This window comes from Bombina bombina, chromosome 2 (assembly GCF_027579735.1).
Source record: "Bombina bombina isolate aBomBom1 chromosome 2, aBomBom1.pri, whole genome shotgun sequence".
In the NCBI taxonomy this organism is placed as follows: Eukaryota; Metazoa; Chordata; class Amphibia; order Anura; family Bombinatoridae; genus Bombina; species Bombina bombina.
The window spans coordinates 431,586,916-431,604,223 of NC_069500.1; the positions used below are offsets into that span (position 1 = coordinate 431,586,916).

General features: G+C 38.2%; 2 protein-coding genes across 6 annotated transcripts in view; one reads left to right on the forward strand and one right to left on the reverse strand.

Annotated features, from left to right (window-relative positions):
- The window catches only part of DEPDC5 (DEP domain containing 5, GATOR1 subcomplex subunit), a 336,582-nt gene extending 328,074 nt beyond the window's left edge, over positions 1-8,508 (reverse strand). The window contains 2 exon segments of the mRNA XM_053702000.1: positions 6,667-6,771; positions 8,410-8,508. Coding sequence (XP_053557975.1) covers positions 6,667-6,724 — 58 coding nt within the window. The 5' untranslated portion in view covers positions 6,725-6,771; positions 8,410-8,508.
- Positions 8,509-8,528: 20 nt separating this feature from the next.
- Positions 8,529-17,308, forward strand: part of PRR14L (proline rich 14 like) — a 32,512-nt gene continuing 23,732 nt past the window's right edge. For 2 of the 5 annotated variants that reach the window (XM_053702001.1, XM_053702004.1), the window contains exons 1-3: positions 8,671-9,113; positions 11,488-11,880; positions 15,076-15,160. In XM_053702001.1, the coding sequence (XP_053557976.1) occupies positions 11,536-11,880; positions 15,076-15,160 (430 nt within the window). In that variant the 5' untranslated portion in view covers positions 8,671-9,113; positions 11,488-11,535. The other 3 variants (XM_053702003.1, XM_053702002.1, XM_053702005.1) reach the window with 3 other exon arrangements.

Below are 17,308 nucleotides of genomic sequence, written 5' to 3' on the forward strand. Positions count from 1 at the left end.
CCTTTTCTGATAAATTTGGGCGAAATTCAGCTGTATAATGACAGTTGCGGTATTAAGAATGATTGCTTTTAGTTACACTGACCTCCTATGTGTCAGGGCCGCTAATTTATACAACTGAGATGTCAGAATACTGCCCCTAATTGATTACGTGTACACAGGCTTCCGTAGCGTCAGTGGTACTGATATAGGTTCCCTTACATATGGTTAAAGTTAGCAGCGTACATCCCCCAGTAATTACTGTCACTATTGGCCTCCAAATTTGGTCTGATGTATGCTGGTTAGGGGTATATAGCTGTTTTGGCCGATAAATTATCTAGGGTTACCATTAAGAAAATAGCAAAGCGGGTGTTTTAGACTAGGTAGTAAAAATTATATTGCCGTTAAACCTCCCAAGTTTTTAAGATAAATAGGTCACTTAATATTTTAGGTTAAGGAAGCATTGAAGCCCCCTTACCCTAATATGTCACTTCGTTTGCGGCTAGAATATCTCCATTGCACACACTCTCTCACGCATATACCTTTTTAAATTATTTTCTAATTAAACATTCATACACCAAATCACACTGTTGTTTGAGTTAAAAAGGAGAAATGTTCTCCAGCTGCCCTGACATGTTTCGCCACAAAGGCTTTGTCAAAGGTGGGGCGCCCGCCGAACTTAGGGCTTTTTATTGGCTGACCGATGGGAAGTTCTCCCCCTTCGGCTATAGTGATTGGTTCCCTGCTTCTCCTATTGTATTTGTAGGAGAAGGGGGTGTGTAGCGGGTTCGCCATTTCTGACAGGTCTTATTGGATGCCTGTCTTTGATTCTAAATACCCGATTGAGATGCTTATGCGAGTGACAGGGGTTGTGTTACTAAGTGCGATTGGATTCTGAAGGGAATATGAGGTGGTTAAATCGCTAGGATGCAGGGGCTGACGCCTCCAAATTAGGCCGTTCTTCCTTATAGGAGACCTAATAATAGTCTGATCGTAATCAAAAATAAACGAAGATAACACTTTCCATGATTTATTGTATAATCATTGGTGACACATCATGTTGTAAAGGGAACAGTGTGTGAGACCATTCGTGTAAATGAGATCAGGATGTGCTCCTGTTACAAGTGGTGATACCGTGTGAAGGTGAACAAATGTGTAAACAAACAATGAAAAGAAAACTAGTGCCCTGTTTTATGTGTGAATGGAAAAAAGTGAAACACTTGATCAAATGTCCAATTATTTAACCTAGTTAAGTTCTAGGTCCCAAGACAGAATTATGATTTAAATAGTTTAAATAGTGTATTGATAATGTGCAAATAAGTGCCCAGTCCCAATATGTCCTGGGCTGTTCAAACAATTTTAATAGTGAATTTTAACAGATCTAAATAGATCTGGACTTCTCAGGCTTAGGGTAACACTTAATATTACCTTGGTGGGTGTACTTACACCATATAGTGTGCACACAAATTATAGAGTGCAACATTTGCATTGCTGCAAAAAAGTGAAGGAAGAGGTGTGTTTTTAACAAGTTCATGATTAATTATTTATTGATAAGTCAAACAATGAAAGTGGTAAATGGAACCTATTCTTTTAGGGTTCCCATTGTATATTATTATACGATCTTACGGTCCCGCTCTTATGCGGTTTCTAGTAGTTAGTACACAGTTTTACTCGGACTATATAGGGGTTGAAGTAAAGTTACATTAGTTTTATTATATGTCCTTTTTTAATAACTGGTACTTCTCAAGTTTTCCCTTTTTGAATCCTGGTAGTATTATATCTCATTCTCACATCCTAGGATGTCCTATTAGGATGTGTATTAGTGTATATATCCAAGATTCTTGTTGGTCTCTGAGTTTGTTCATTTTTACAGAAAACAATAATAGTTGTTTTGTTCGTTTAATCCCTTTGGATACACACTATCTAGTAGATATATCCATCTACACTCTGCCCTTAGTAAGGCCTGTTCTATATTGCCCCCTCTAATGCCTAAGGATATTTTCTCTATTCCTTGGCACTTTAGCTCTCTCGGGTTAGAGAAATGGCGTTTGAGGAAATGGAGAGCCACTGAGGTTATGGTTTTTCCATCTTCAAGGTCCTTTGCAGCATTTTTAATGTTCCTTACATGCTCCTGTAGTCTGACTTTGAGCTGGCGGCTGGTCATTCCAACATAGATCTTGGAACAGCTGCAAGATAATACATATATTACATTGTCCGATGTGCAGCTGATGTAATTCTTAATTTTGTGTGTGTGGCCAAACCTATCTTGAATCATATCCGTTCTACGGATGTATTTACAAGAGGAGCAAGTGCCGCATGAGAAAGATCCTGCCCGAATGGCAGTCCTTGTTTTCCCCACTTGGTAGTGGCTACGGGATACCTTGTCTTTTATGTTCTGGGTTCTCCTGTATCCTATTTGGATCTTTTCTCCTACAATTGGCTTCAGATCTGGGTCTAGGGTAAGAATGTGCCAGTGTTTATTCAGTATATCATTTACAGCTTGTACTTGTGGATTGTATGTTAAAATTAGTCTGGTTTGTTCATCTTTCCTCTTGGTCTTTTTGTGTAATAATTCTGTTCGATTGGTATGGATTGCCCTATTTTTGGCTCTTTTGATATTTCTTTTGCTGTATCCTCTGTCCTCTAGTCGTTGCTCCAGAATTCTGGATTGCTCTTTGAAAAGATGTATATTGCTACAATTTCTTCTTATCCTCAGAAATTCCCCAACCGGTAAAGATTCGGTGGTTCCGGGGGCGTGAGAGCTGCTATTATGCAATAAGCTGTTAGTTGCTGTTTCTTTTCTGTAGAGATTAGTTTGTATTCGACCCTCCTGATCTTTACCGGTTGGGGAATTTCTGAGGATAAGAAGAAATTGTAGCAATATACATCTTTTCAAAGAGCAATCCAGAATTCTGGAGCAACGACTAGAGGACAGAGGATACAGCAAAAGAAATATCAAAAGAGCCAAAAATAGGGCAATCCATACCAATCGAACAGAATTATTACACAAAAAGACCAAGAGGAAAGATGAACAAACCAGACTAATTTTAACATACAATCCACAAGTACAAGCTGTAAATGATATACTGAATAAACACTGGCACATTCTTACCCTAGACCCAGATCTGAAGCCAATTGTAGGAGAAAAGATCCAAATAGGATACAGGAGAACCCAGAACATAAAAGACAAGGTATCCCGTAGCCACTACCAAGTGGGGAAAACAAGGACTGCCATTCGGGCAGGATCTTTCTCATGCGGCACTTGCTCCTCTTGTAAATACATCCGTAGAACGGATATGATTCAAGATAGGTTTGGCCACACACACAAAATTAAGAATTACATCAGCTGCACATCGGACAATGTAATATATGTATTATCTTGCAGCTGTTCCAAGATCTATGTTGGAATGACCAGCCGCCAGCTCAAAGTCAGACTACAGGAGCATGTAAGGAACATTAAAAATGCTGCAAAGGACCTTGAAGATGGAAAAACCATAACCTCAGTGGCTCTCCATTTCCTCAAACGCCATTTCTCTAACCCGAGAGAGCTAAAGTGCCAAGGAATAGAGAAAATATCCTTAGGCATTAGAGGGGGCAATATAGAACAGGCCTTACTAAGGGCAGAGTGTAGATGGATATATCTAGTGTGTATCCAAAGGGATTAAACGAACAAAACAACTATTATTGTTTTCTGTAAAAATGAACAAACTCAGAGACCAACAAGAATCTTGGATATATACACTAATACACATCCTAATAGGACATCCTAGGATGTGAGAATGAGATATAATACTACCAGGATTCAAAAAGGGAAAACTTGAGAAGTACCAGTTATTAAAAAAGGACATATAATAAAACTAATGTAACTTTACTTCAACCCCTATATAGTCCGAGTAAAACTGTGTACTAACTACTAGAAACCGCATAAGAGCGGGACCGTAAGATCGTATAATAATATACAATGGGAACCCTAAAAGAATAGGTTCCATATACCACTTTCATTGTTTGACTTATCAATAAATAATTAATCATGAACTTGTTAAAAACACACCTCTTCCTTCACTTTTTTGCAGCAATGCAAATGTTGCACTCTATAATTTGTGTGCACACTATATGGTGTAAGTACACCCACCAAGGTAATATTAAGTGTTACCCTAAGCCTGAGAAGTCCAGATCTATTTAGATCTGTTAAAATTCACTATTAAAATTGTTTGAACAGCCCAGGACATATTGGGACTGGGCACTTATTTGCACATTATCAATACACTATTTAAACTATTTAAATCATAATTCTGTCTTGGGACCTAGAACTTAACTAGGTTAAATAATTGGACATTTGATCAAGTGTTTCACTTTTTTCCATTCACACATAAAACAGGGCACTAGTTTTCTTTTCATTGTTTGTTTACACATTTGTTCACCTTCACACGGTATCACCACTTGTAACAGGAGCACATCCTGATCTCATTTACACGAATGGTCTCACACACTGTTCCCTTTACAACATGATGTGTCACCAATGATTATACAATAAATCATGGAAAGTGTTATCTTCGTTTATTTTTGATTACGATCAGACTATTATTAGGTCTCCTATAAGGAAGAACGGCCTAATTTGGAGGTGTCAACCCCTGCATCCTAGCGATTTAACCACCTCATATTCCCTTCAGAATCCAATCGCACTTAGTAACACAACCCCTGTCACTCGCATAAGCATCTCAATCGGGTATTTAGAATCAAAGACAGGCATCCAATAAGACCTGTCAGAAATGGCGAACCCGCTACACACCCCCTTCTCCTACAAATACAATAGGAGAAGCAGGGAACCAATCACTATAGCCGAAGGGGGAGAACTTCCCATCGGTCAGCCAATAAAAAGCCCTAAGTTCGGCGGGCGCCCCACCTTTGACAAAGCCTTTGTGGCGAAACATGTCAGGGCAGCTGGAGAACATTTCTCCTTTTTAACTCAAACAACAGTGTGATTTGGTGTATGAATGTTTAATTAGAAAATTATTTAAAAAGGTATATGCGTGAGAGAGTGTGTGCAATGGAGATATTCTAGCCGCAAACGAAGTGACATATTAGGGTAAGGGGGCTTCAATGCTTCCTTAACCTAAAATATTAAGTGACCTATTTATCTTAAAAACTTGGGAGGTTTAACGGCAATATAATTTTTACTACCTAGTCTAAAACACCCGCTTTGCTATTTTCTTAATGGTAACCCTAGATAATTTATCGGCCAAAACAGCTATATACCCCTAACCAGCATACATCAGACCAAATTTGGAGGCCAATAGTGACAGTAATTACTGGGGGATGTACGCTGCTAACTTTAACCTTATGTAAGGGAACCTATATCAGTACCACTGACGCTACGGAAGCCTGTGTGCACGTAATCAATTAGGGGCAGTATTCTGACATCTCAGTTGTATAAATTAGCGGCCCTGACACATAGGAGGTCAGTATAACTAAAAGCAATCATTCTTAATACCGCAACTGTCATTTTACAGCTGAATTTCGCCCGAATTTATCAGAAAAGGTTCCCACCCAAATGCTAAGCGCCATTACACAAGTATAAGCACCGCACACTGCAATATATATTTGTTCATACGAAGTATTCTCATCCAGTAATAAATAAACTGATATTGTACCGGATTTATATGTATGTTTAGCTCTCTGAAAGGAATCCCATTAATATAATTATTGGTAACCATAAACAATTTCAATCAACCCATAGAGCTACCTACATACGAGTACAGAATATTTGTAATACCAGATTAATACTGGGAAACACCAAACCTGATTATCCCTATAAGTAGGGGAATACTCCTGAACCCCCGTGTACAAGTGGGTATAACGATATTTAACTGGGGTGCCATATCGTCCTACATATACCGCCTCACAGTATAATAACATCAACCTAACCCAGGATGATGCAGCAGATAATTCCCCCAGTGTATTCAGCAAGGTGGTAATGCTATTCTATCTCAAACCACAGAGTGGTAAATAGTAAGCGGGGACTTTTACAGCCTGGGTCCTTAATATCTAAGTATTATTACTCACACCCCTCTCACAGAGGACTAACATAACTATTGGTGGATCGGCTACACCTGAGATATAACTCAGGATCTCTAATAAAAGGGTGACACCCGAGGTACATGTAGCACCCTACAATAGTGAGGATATCCTCTTGAGAATATACCTATAATATATAATTTGATAATTCCTCCTTAGGAGCAGCATTCCCTCACCTCACACTGTTTGTGATTTTTAATTTGTTGTAATGATTTTAACAATTCTAATAAAAGTTAAGTTTTAAATCCGCCCTTCTCTGGGCTTCTTTACCTATGGTAGCATTGGACTTAAATTGATTATTTGCTGGTGAGTGCTATCTAAGTACATCCTTTCAATTGCCTCCTGCAATTGATATTTGCAAGTTAGTCTCTCCCTATGTACAGCACCCAAGTCCCCCAGAACACTATTGGTATTTCTCATACTCTGAGAAGAAATTAATAAAATAGTGGGACACAGCATCAGTAGTGCCGTCGTCTTTCTCTTGTCTGTTTCTCACTTCCTGTGACTTGTTTAGTTCTAGAGCTACTTAGTAGTTAAGTTCAGCAGGACTTGTTTCTCTCTATGGGCATAGCCTTCACACAGCACATGGAAGGAGACCAAGCAGTCCACTCTCACCGCTGCCTCCAAAGCCTTTCTTGTGGATGACCAGTTTGTACAATCTGTTCGTTCGCATGTTGGATTATACTTTGGTGTCCACAACATGGAGAAACAAATTCCAGCCTAGGGAAAGACAAGCTAAGGTGAATTTTTGCTGACAACGTACACTGCAACTAAACATGGGTTTATTATGGGAGGTATGGGTCTAAAACATGGGAGCAGAGGGGTAGGATGGGAAGGACATGGAGGAGTTAAATGTTTAATACATTAGAAGGAGCAGATATCAAGGAGTTAGGGTTAAAAGGTTAAGGCGGCAGGAATCGAATGGTTAAAGGGATACTAGTCCCAGTTTTTTTCTTTCATGATTTAGATAGAGCATGCAATTTTAAGCAACTTTCTAATTTACTCCTATAATCATTTTTTTCTTTGTTCTCTTGGTATCTCTATTTGAAAAGCAAGAATGTAAGGTTAGGTGTCGGTGTTCTATCAGAATTTGCTCCTTTGTCAGAATCTGCTACCTCTGATTTACGAAATCGCACTCCACATGTTAAAAAGGAATGTATGAAATACGATTATGTAAATCAGCAGCATGAGCACTGAGAGGTAGCAGATTCTGACAAGGAAATTGTGCTGTCAGATTCTGCTATGGCTGTGACCTGCACGCATGCGCAGTTGAAATTCAATGTCACAATACTGTAAAAGTAATACAAATTCAATATAAAAACGATATGTGCGGTATATATATATATATATACATATACACACACAGTTCAATCAGTTCTCACGGTGACGAAAAAGCGATGAGAGTGTCCTGTATAAATAAATATATATATATATATACACATACATACAGATATATATATATATATATATATATATATATATATAATTTTTATCTTGAAATTGTATTAGTCTTACGGTATTGTGAAGGTGAATTTCAACAGCACTTGCACAGAGGTCCTAACTGTAGCAAAATCTGACAGCACAACTTCCTTGTCAGAATCTGCTACCTCTCAGTGTGCATGCTGCTGATTCACAAGATTCTTTTTAACATATGTGGAGTGTGATTACGTAATACAGAGAATGCGCAGTTAGAGGTAGCAAATTCTGACAGAGGACCAAATTCTGATAGAACACCGGCCCATATTTGGTTCAGATCCTGGGCAGCGCTTGCTGATTGGTGGCTAAATGTAGCCACCAATTAGCAAGCACTATCCAAGGTGCTTAACCAAAAATGGGCTGGCTCCTTAGCTTAGATTCCTGCTTTTTCAAACATAGATAGCAAGAGAACGAAGAAAATTTGATAAAAAGAGTAAATTAAAAAGTTGCTTAAAAGTGCATGCTCTATCTGAATCGTGAAAGAAAAAATTTGGGTTTAGAATCCCTTTAAACAAAATAGAGGACAGCAGAAATGGGGGCTTAGGGTAAAACAACTGGAAGAGGTAGCCATGAAAGGCTTGTGGGTTTATAGGGAAGAAGATATAAATATTGTTGGGAGGGGTACAACAATTAAAGGGGGCAGACAAGGCAGAATGAGAGATTAAGGGTTACAGTAATGAAAAGGGATTAGAGATCTAGATGGTTAGGGTAAAACAACTAGAAAAGATAGTCATGGGAGGCTTATAAATTCATAGTGGAGCAGATAAAATATATAGTGGGGTACAACAATTAAAGGGGCAGATATGGCAGAATGAGAGATAAAGAAGACAATCAGAAAGGAGGGATGGGGAGACAACGTGCACATCCAACCCAGGCTCTCACCACGCCCCGAGCGCTGCTCCCTCGCCCCTCAGGTGTATTTAAACACAAGACATGCAACCTCTGCTACCACTTTAAAGACTTTATACACGTGATTCCCGGAAGTGACGGCAGAGGAGAAAGCGGAAGTTGTTAGGTAATTGAACGTTCGGGAGTAGGAGGTGTTGGTGACGAAGACATGGAGCGCCCGAGAGAGTGAGAGCTAGAGGGGGCGAATGGGTCTTGAGCTAGCGGAGGCGGTGCTGTGAGTAGGGAATTAGGTGGAAATATCTAGGGGAGAGAATGCGCTGTTACAGGGAAAAAAAACGCACAGGGGAGCGTTAGGAAGTGAAGGCAATGAGAGAGATCAGGGATATAAATTAGAGGCGATAGTGGAATATGTAATTAAGTTAAGGGTGGTAACTAACTCCAATTGGGAGTTCAGGATAAAGAAACAGTACTGAATATCAAATAAAGGAGAGAACTGTGATGATATCAGGGAGGTGACTTGGAAGAAGACTTGGATAATGTGCTGGAGACTAGGGTAATGAGAGAGAGAAGGGGGCGATGTTAGTTGAGGTAACAGGATAGTAAAGCAGGAATACCAACACAAGTGATATAGCAGAGTGAGGCTGTCAGGTATTTTATTAGTTGTGAGCTGAGATGCAGCTGATAAATGACAAAGCAACTAAGCATTGAGACTCCATGGTGGGAAACCACAAGTCTCAGTGAGTTTTTAGGACAGGTGAAGTTGTTGCCTGAAGTTAAACATATCCAATCTTTGTGGCTCAGGGTATAGGGCTCACATGGGGTGGTGATGTCTTTGTTCTCCGCAATGTACTAGACTTCCCAAGCGGTGGTCCTAACTTCACAAGTATATGTCTGAATTGTACATGTAACACAATGAAACAGACCGTAAAATTAAATGTTCATGATTCGGACAAAACATGCAATTTTAAACAACTTTCCAATTTACTTCTATTCTAAATTTTGCTTAGTTCCCTTGGTATCCTTTTCTAAAGAGTAACCATGGATGAGCTTGGCAGTGTGCACATGTCCTACTCCTTAGCCATCTGGCAGCAGTGTTTGCAACAATGTTTATTGCAGTGTTATACATAATTGCAAACTCTGCTGCCGTAGAGAGTGTCTACCATTCTGCCGCAGCAGTGTTTGTTGCAAACACTGCTTCCACATAGCTAAAGACACGTGCACACTCCCAAGCTCATCTAGGGTTACTGTTTAACAAATGATTCCCAGTGAACCAAGCAAATTTGATCATAGAAGTAAATTGGAAGGTTGATTAAAATTGTATGCTCAATTCATTTAAGTTAATTTTGACTTAAAGTGACATTAAACCCAAAAAAATTCTTTCACGATTCAGGTAGAGGGTACATCTCTAAACAATTTTCATATTACTTCTATTATCTAATTTGCTTCATTCTTCAGATATACTTTGTTGAAAAAATAGCAATGCACATGGGTGAGCCAATCACACAAGACATCTATTTGCAGCTACCAATCAGCAGCTACTGAGCCTATCTAGATATGCTTTTCTGCAAATTATATCAAGAGAATGAAGCATATTAGATAATAGAAGTAAATTAGAAAGTTGTTTAAAATTGCATGCTCTATCTAAACCATGAAAGAAAAAATATGGGTTTCATGCCCCTTTAACTGTCCCTTTAAAGTGATTGTATATCCTAGCGTTTGTGAAATGCTAGGATTTACCATTGGAACAAATAAAGGGGACTTTCAGTCATGACGTATAAAATACTTCATGCTGAAAGCTCCTTTATTTGTTGGGAGCATTCACTGCACTGAGCTGCTCAGGTAGCCTGCGGCAGAACGCTATTTTGCTGAGAGGTGACGTTTCCATCTCATAGCCAATAGCCGTGCGAGCTATCCGGCTTGGCACCAGTTCGAATGCACAGCTATTTGCTGAGAGCTGGAAACGTCACCTCTCAGCAAATAGCGTTCTGCCGTGGGCTGCCTGAGCAGCTCAGTGCGGCGAACGCTTCCAACAAATAAAGGAGCTTTCAGCATGATATATTTTATACTTCATGACTGAAAGTCCCCTTTATTTGTTTCAATGGTAAATCCTAGTGTTTCACAAAACTTATCTCATTTCTGTGTGTACAGGTCTTCAGAGGTATAAGGTACGGAGGTGCATTTGTGTCCTTTGTGAGGATCTGAATGTGGAATTAAGCAGCCGCTCATTCCCTTCAGATATTTTCATAGCAGAATTGATTCCTGTAAAAGATCCCCAGTCTAAGATCTTTCCAGATCTTATAGTGGGGATCTTTTACAGGAATCAATTTGTAACAAGCGGCTGCTTAAAAGGACACTGAACCCAAATTCTTTCTATCGTGATTCAGATAGAGCATGCAATTTTAAGCAACTTTCTAATTTAGTCCTATTATCAAATTATTTTCATTCTCTTGGTATCTTTATTTGAAATGCAAGAATGTAAGTTTAGATGCCGGCCTATTTTTGGTGAACACACAGTGTTGTTCTTGCTGATTGGTGGATAAATTCACCTACCAATAAACAAGTGCTTTCCATGGTTCTGAACCAAAGAATAGCTTAGATGCCTTCTTTTTCAAATAAAGAAAGCAAGAGAACAGAGAAAAATTGATAATAAGAGTAAATTAGAAAGTTGTTTAAAATTGCATGCTCTATCTGAATCACAAAAGAAAAAAATGTGGGTTCAGTGTCCCTTTAATTCCACATTCGGATTCTCAAGAAGAAGAATCTGAATGCACATACCTAGTATATGGTAGCCTCGCTTGTAAAATGAATAAACATTCCTGAGCCTACCTTGTTATTTTCATGGGGAGTGAAGTTTCAGCAATGATGCCAAGAGAAAATAGGTTTTTAATCGCACACTATGTCTAATATATAAAACTATAATTTTGATTAGTATTTGTCTCTTAAAGAGTTATTGTAAATGGCTATCTCATTTTATTGTAATATGATTATTGCCTCTTGTATGCTGTCCTCTGTTTAAACAATTGTTTTATGTTTAGGGAAAAGTCTTTGGATTATCTTGATTAACTCTTTTACCGTTGTTCTTATCTATCCTTTGGATCTTTCTTATTTTAGGGACCTGCAAGCAGGTCTGCACAGTGTCTTTGGGCATCCTTTATCATAATGCTGGAACTCCAAACACTGGAGCAGTGTCATCTGCACCCTCTTGAGTCTTCAGTAAGCAGTGCATATGGACACCTGTATCCTGTACTGCACATGCATCTCATAAGTGAGCCAGTATCAAGCCTGGGGCAGGAATCTGTGCTGTCTGGTAAGAAGGAAAAAGAACAGATGCCGACCAGGGTTGGTGAAGTAACGCAGGTTAACTGGACAACAGAGGTTAAGGCTGAGAAGAGAGAGACACTGAAAGAAAATGTTGCAATCAAACCTGAAATGTTGGGTACCATAGAGAGGGAGACCTCCATGGAGATTTCACAGTCTGCTCAAAGTTTGCTACACAAGGAAACGGTGGGTAGTAGTAGTTTTAGGCAGGAACTTTAAAAAAAAAATGTATATTTTTTTTAAATATCAACAGTCTCAGAAATCCACTTTGTAAAATGTTCTAAAGGAGCAATTATTATTAGTTATTTGTAGAGCACTAACAGATTCCGCAGCGCTATAAACAAAGGCGGTATACAAGATAACATCAAGTCAGTAGAGGGCCCTGCCAAGAGTTGCACTGTTGTAGTCGGCTCTTATGAAGGTGATCTGCAAACAGATGGACTCATAGGCTTACATGCTAAGGGGTTCAAGGGGATAACAGAGGAGAGGTACTGGGGTTAGGCAAGGTTAGTGTAGTGAAACAGAAAATCCGGAGCACAGGAAAATATGTAAAACATAACTTTTTTTTTTTATTATTGCTCACGGCATCTAAAGACTGCACATAGGAGTAAAAAAGGGTTAGTTAGACTAGGGCTGCAACAACTTATCGGTAAAATTGATCATAATAATAGTTGTCAAAGAATCTCATTATCAATTCGGTGGTCAGCGATTAGTTGGTTAATTGCACAGCATCAGCTGCTTCAATCCGATGAACTCCTGCGCATGGTATTGTGCAAACATTTTTATTTATTTTCTATCTGATTAATCGGATAAAAAAAAGATTAAAAAAAATATTTTTTGCACAATCTTAGTTGCAGTAGATCATCAGATTAAAGCAGCTGGTGCTGTGCAGCTGACCACCTAATTGATTATGAGATTTGTTGACAACTATTTTTATGATCAAACTTACCGATTTGTTGTTGCAGTCCTAAGTCAGACCCAGACTGCTGACTTGTTTCAGCTTGACGCCGTAAATTGTATGCATCTCTGAACAGTAGCGTCTTCAGGGGAGCGCTTGAAACTTTCAAAACTAGGGGAGAGTCTTGTGGAGCGAGGCAGAGAGTTCCACAAGATGGGGAGCCAGTCTGGAGAAGTCCTGTAGATGGAAGTGTGAGGAGTTAACAAGAGAGGTGGCGGACGGGGTGGGGGGAGTATCTGAAGGTAAGGTCTGAGAGATAGGGGAGAACAGTGCAGTTGAGTGTCTTGTATGTCAGAGTCAGAATTTTTTGTTTCATTCCGGAGGCTAGAGGAAGCCAGTGAAGGGATTGGCAGAGAGGTGTAGCTTATGAAGAGTGACGTGTAAGAAACGAGCCTGGCAGAGTAACAATCCAGAGTAACACATTTAAACTTGGAGATTTACAAGTAGCAAACTAACTTATTGGGCAGATTATTTATTTTTTAATTAAAAGTAAAATGCAAACTGTATGGCTCCTGGTGAAAGCACAGATTGTACTGCTTTCTTGTAAAAGTGAATCATCGTGCATTACTTCTCATTCGGCTCTGTATTGGTTGCAGATACATCTTCAGCCTATCTGGATTTAGAAGGTAGTAGTTATAGTGAACATGCTTTTCAAGTGCATTAGAAAGTGGGAGAGGTTTCAGTGCCTAAAGAAAAACATTTGTAGTGAGTAAATATTTTTACATAAATTTAAAGACGTACAGCTCAAAATTATATTCTCTGTAAAATGTTTATATATGCATAGTATACAACTGCCCAGATTGTTGTGAGTGGATTCTGCAGAGTAAGGGACCGTAGTCCTGCAACATACTACACTGATCAAATAACCACTTTGTAGTATGTTATTTATATCTGATTAAATTGCCCACAGCAGGGTAGATGAGATGAGAAATACAATTCCTTTTTTAAGGTCTTTGCCCCTGTACAGCTGTGCAAATATTATATGCAAAATAATGTGTTTTAAAAATGTATGTTTTGTACACCGTTCTTATGCAAAGCAGTGCTTAAATTGAATGTAAATTTTAATCAATCAGTGCCCGGTTTTTAAAAATACTATTAAAAACAGGGGCACATTCATAAATGAAAGTTTAAATTGCTCCGTATTTTTACAAATACTTAGCTTTCTCTTGTGTAAAGCCGGATCGCCGATTCCCCGCTTCTCCTGCTGTACTTACAAAGCACAGAACCGGCCTCCTCCAAGATGGGCGCCCTGGGGGGGGAAGCCATGATTGGAGGAAGACGGTTTCATCATTGATGTATATACAGAGGAACTGTGGGCGGGGGATCAGCAATCCGGCTTTGCCCAAGAGAAAGGTAAGTGTTTGTAAAACTACGCTGCAATGTAAACTTTCATGAATGAAAGTGCCCCTGTTTATAATAGTATTTTTAAAAACCGGGCACTAATTCATGAAAGTTTACCTTTACTTTAATTGCTTATATATACTACAGATATAAAAAATATTTCATAGCTTGTTTTTGTTTTGTTTTTCAGCAGCACTGTAGGTATGTTGGGGATTTATCTGTTTAACGTTGATGGCTTCTGTTAAATTACTGCTCATTACCTGAAACACAAATCTCCCAAGCATGTAAGGGGAATGGCAAATACTAAAGAAAAAGTAGTTAATCAGTTGAAATTTTTTTTTAAGTAATTTAATATATCCTCCATTAGATAAAAAGAAAAAGTCTTCCAAAAACATTTGAGCTATTGGCTGTCAAAATAAGAAGCTGAATATGGTTTTACAATAGCAGTTGACAAATTCATGTCAGATGCCAGCCTGGACTCAGCCTCACATTTTTTATATAGTTATGAATAATTCAACATAAACAAACACAAAAGTAAAATTCTAGGAGCCACCTATAATTCAGTACTGCTCTCTGAAACTGAAAGATTGCACTTTTTGACATATCAAGTAGCTTGAGTGGTCTTACTACTTTTTGGATTTTAACTTTGTAATCTATATATTGCCAGGAAATCACATTATACAATCAGTGCTTCTTAACAAGGATGTTGAGTTTTGCAGTATCTTTCTGAGGGTGTCAGTGAGTTGGGGCTAGATCTACTTAATGGGGCTCTGACAGAGTGCTTTTAAAATGTGAAATCATTTGTTACATACTAGTGACTAGTGTATATTTGATAAGTTAAAATTAGTCATTGATGCAAATATTTTTTCCATTAATGACTACACCTTGAGGAATCACTCAAATGAAAGGAATTGGGTGTCTGTTGGCAAATCAAGCAAGATGGCCAAGTAACCATTGGTGTCCAAAACATTCTTTTCTAATGCTGCTTACTTATAAAATAAAGTGTTATTTGTTTAACTTTCCTGTTGTATAATTTATATTGGGAGTGCTAGTTGAAGTAATACAGATTTGTCTGATTACAGGGGGATTCTTCAGACCTGCAGATAAAAGCAGAGTTCCTAGATATCGGCATCCGTCATGAGCATTGTAGCAATATACATATAAAAGGTAATCTCACAAACTTAACAAAAAATTTAAAATCTGATTATCTCGTGAAGTCACGCTGAACTTCCTTATCTGTTTTATAAATGTGTGTGTGGTTTTTTTTTTAATTATATAATTTACTATATTGGCAGCCAGAAATAATCAGTTGCTATACCCAATCTGTTACTGGCAAGTAAGTGTTAAAAGACCATACTAAATGCAAAACAAATATTCACAATTTTTTTTTTTTCCCCCCCTATATGGATTGGATTACCTTGTTTATAGTGTTAGCTTATGAAGTTAAGGAAATGCAATAGCTGTGTGTGTTCCACTTTCTGATCTATGACTGAGTATATTGGTGAATATGCCTTAATCAGGTTGAGGTAAGTGCCACGTGTTGAAAGAAACCTCCGTCGTTGTGGTGTTCTCTTAATAGAAGCTCAGTAGTGCTACTGACTTGCAACTTGGTGTTGCTTTGCGTAGGTAGAACTCATTCAGAATTTTGGAGGAATGCAAATGACTGGAGCAGGCAATGGTGATAATTTTATTTTACTATTAAAATCAATTCTCAAACACTACACACTTGCTATGTTTTATCTGAGAATAGTCATACTATCTTCTGATGAAAAAGCATACGGTATTAATTCGAAACGCACAAAATATTTTTTTGATTTGAACAAGACTATACTGTAGCCCAAAATAAATCATGCTTCCAATAGATACCACAGACATCCAACATCAAAGGGGTGACTGCTGATTGTCTTGATAAAGCCTGGAATACGGAGTTTCCCTGTGGGTTCCAATTTTTTACAGAGGGGTTTGTGAAACTCTGTGTAGAGAACTTTGTGATTTCACTGTATGTATGATAATCTGTCAGTATAGCAAGTGGCCTCCTAACTAATGCACAGGATTAAATTCACTGTTTGGTTTGCACAGTATTGAAGAACTATATAATTGGAGCAGTTTTTATTCAGCCACGTTGGTGATTTGAAACGTTCCAAATGTACGACCATCAGATTGGTTCTACAGGATCACGTGACCTATTGTAAACATCGACGGCAGTACTAAATGATGCCAAGCAGACAAAGTTGTTTTGAAATACAGAACTAAGGTGACCAACTGTTGTACCTGTCACACATAATTGTTGGCGGAGAAGAAACACAGATATTATCACACAGCAATTGTGCTTGTCACGCTTGGATTTATCGTGACATATACTAACAGACTATTACATGCCACAAGAAGCTGAAGGAACAGTAATTAAAGTGATTTTATGGGAGATGCATTGCCTTAACTTTTTTTTTTAAGGTGGTATTTAGGACTTATGGCATTGTTTTCATCTGTTAATTTTTATATAACCGGTCTGTATTTTGAAATAATATACTAAAGTAAATGATTATTACAAAAAAATCATAAATTAGGGGGAGCTTAGTTACCTGGTGGCAAATATCTGTGTAATAAGCTATTAAATAATACAAATTTTGACTAAACACAAAATGTGTGGTTATAAAATGTGCCAAACCACAATGTATGAATAAAATTTATAAAAATAACAAAGTACAAATTTAATTAAGTGAAAAAAGAAAAAATGTCCTTAATAAGAATGATCACTCAGGAAGGCAGCTCCTCTTGTAATTTTGAAATATATACGTAGTTATGAGATGTCCTCAATAAGTTTAATATTCTTGTACATTTGTTACTGATTGCTAAATAAATATTAATTTTGATGTTGCGTAAGTATAGATTCCTTTAGGATTAACCCTAATCTTTTTAGCACTTTGCACAGAATCTAATGACTTTTGACTATTTAAGCATATAGAAAGAGAATCAATCTACCAGGAACGAACAACCGCTCAGTAGCTTGTTCTATGGCGAGTTACCACTTATGAGCAGCCTTTTTAGCCTAATTGTGTTTCACAGAGAAGAATTTTCCTGAAGTATATCAGTCTGGCCCTGAAATACCAGGCAATCCTCAACTGAACATGGCAACCACAGATGATTGTTTAAAGCCTTCTGTGAGCCTTGTCAGTGATGTGCAGCCATAACCCTCTAAGTACATTGGGCAAAGAGTCAGCGTCTGGTTTCCCCATCACCCTTAGGGAGACATCCCCAGGATCATAATACAAATGCATACAGAAAGACTAGCACTCACCAGGATTATTCTTACCACAC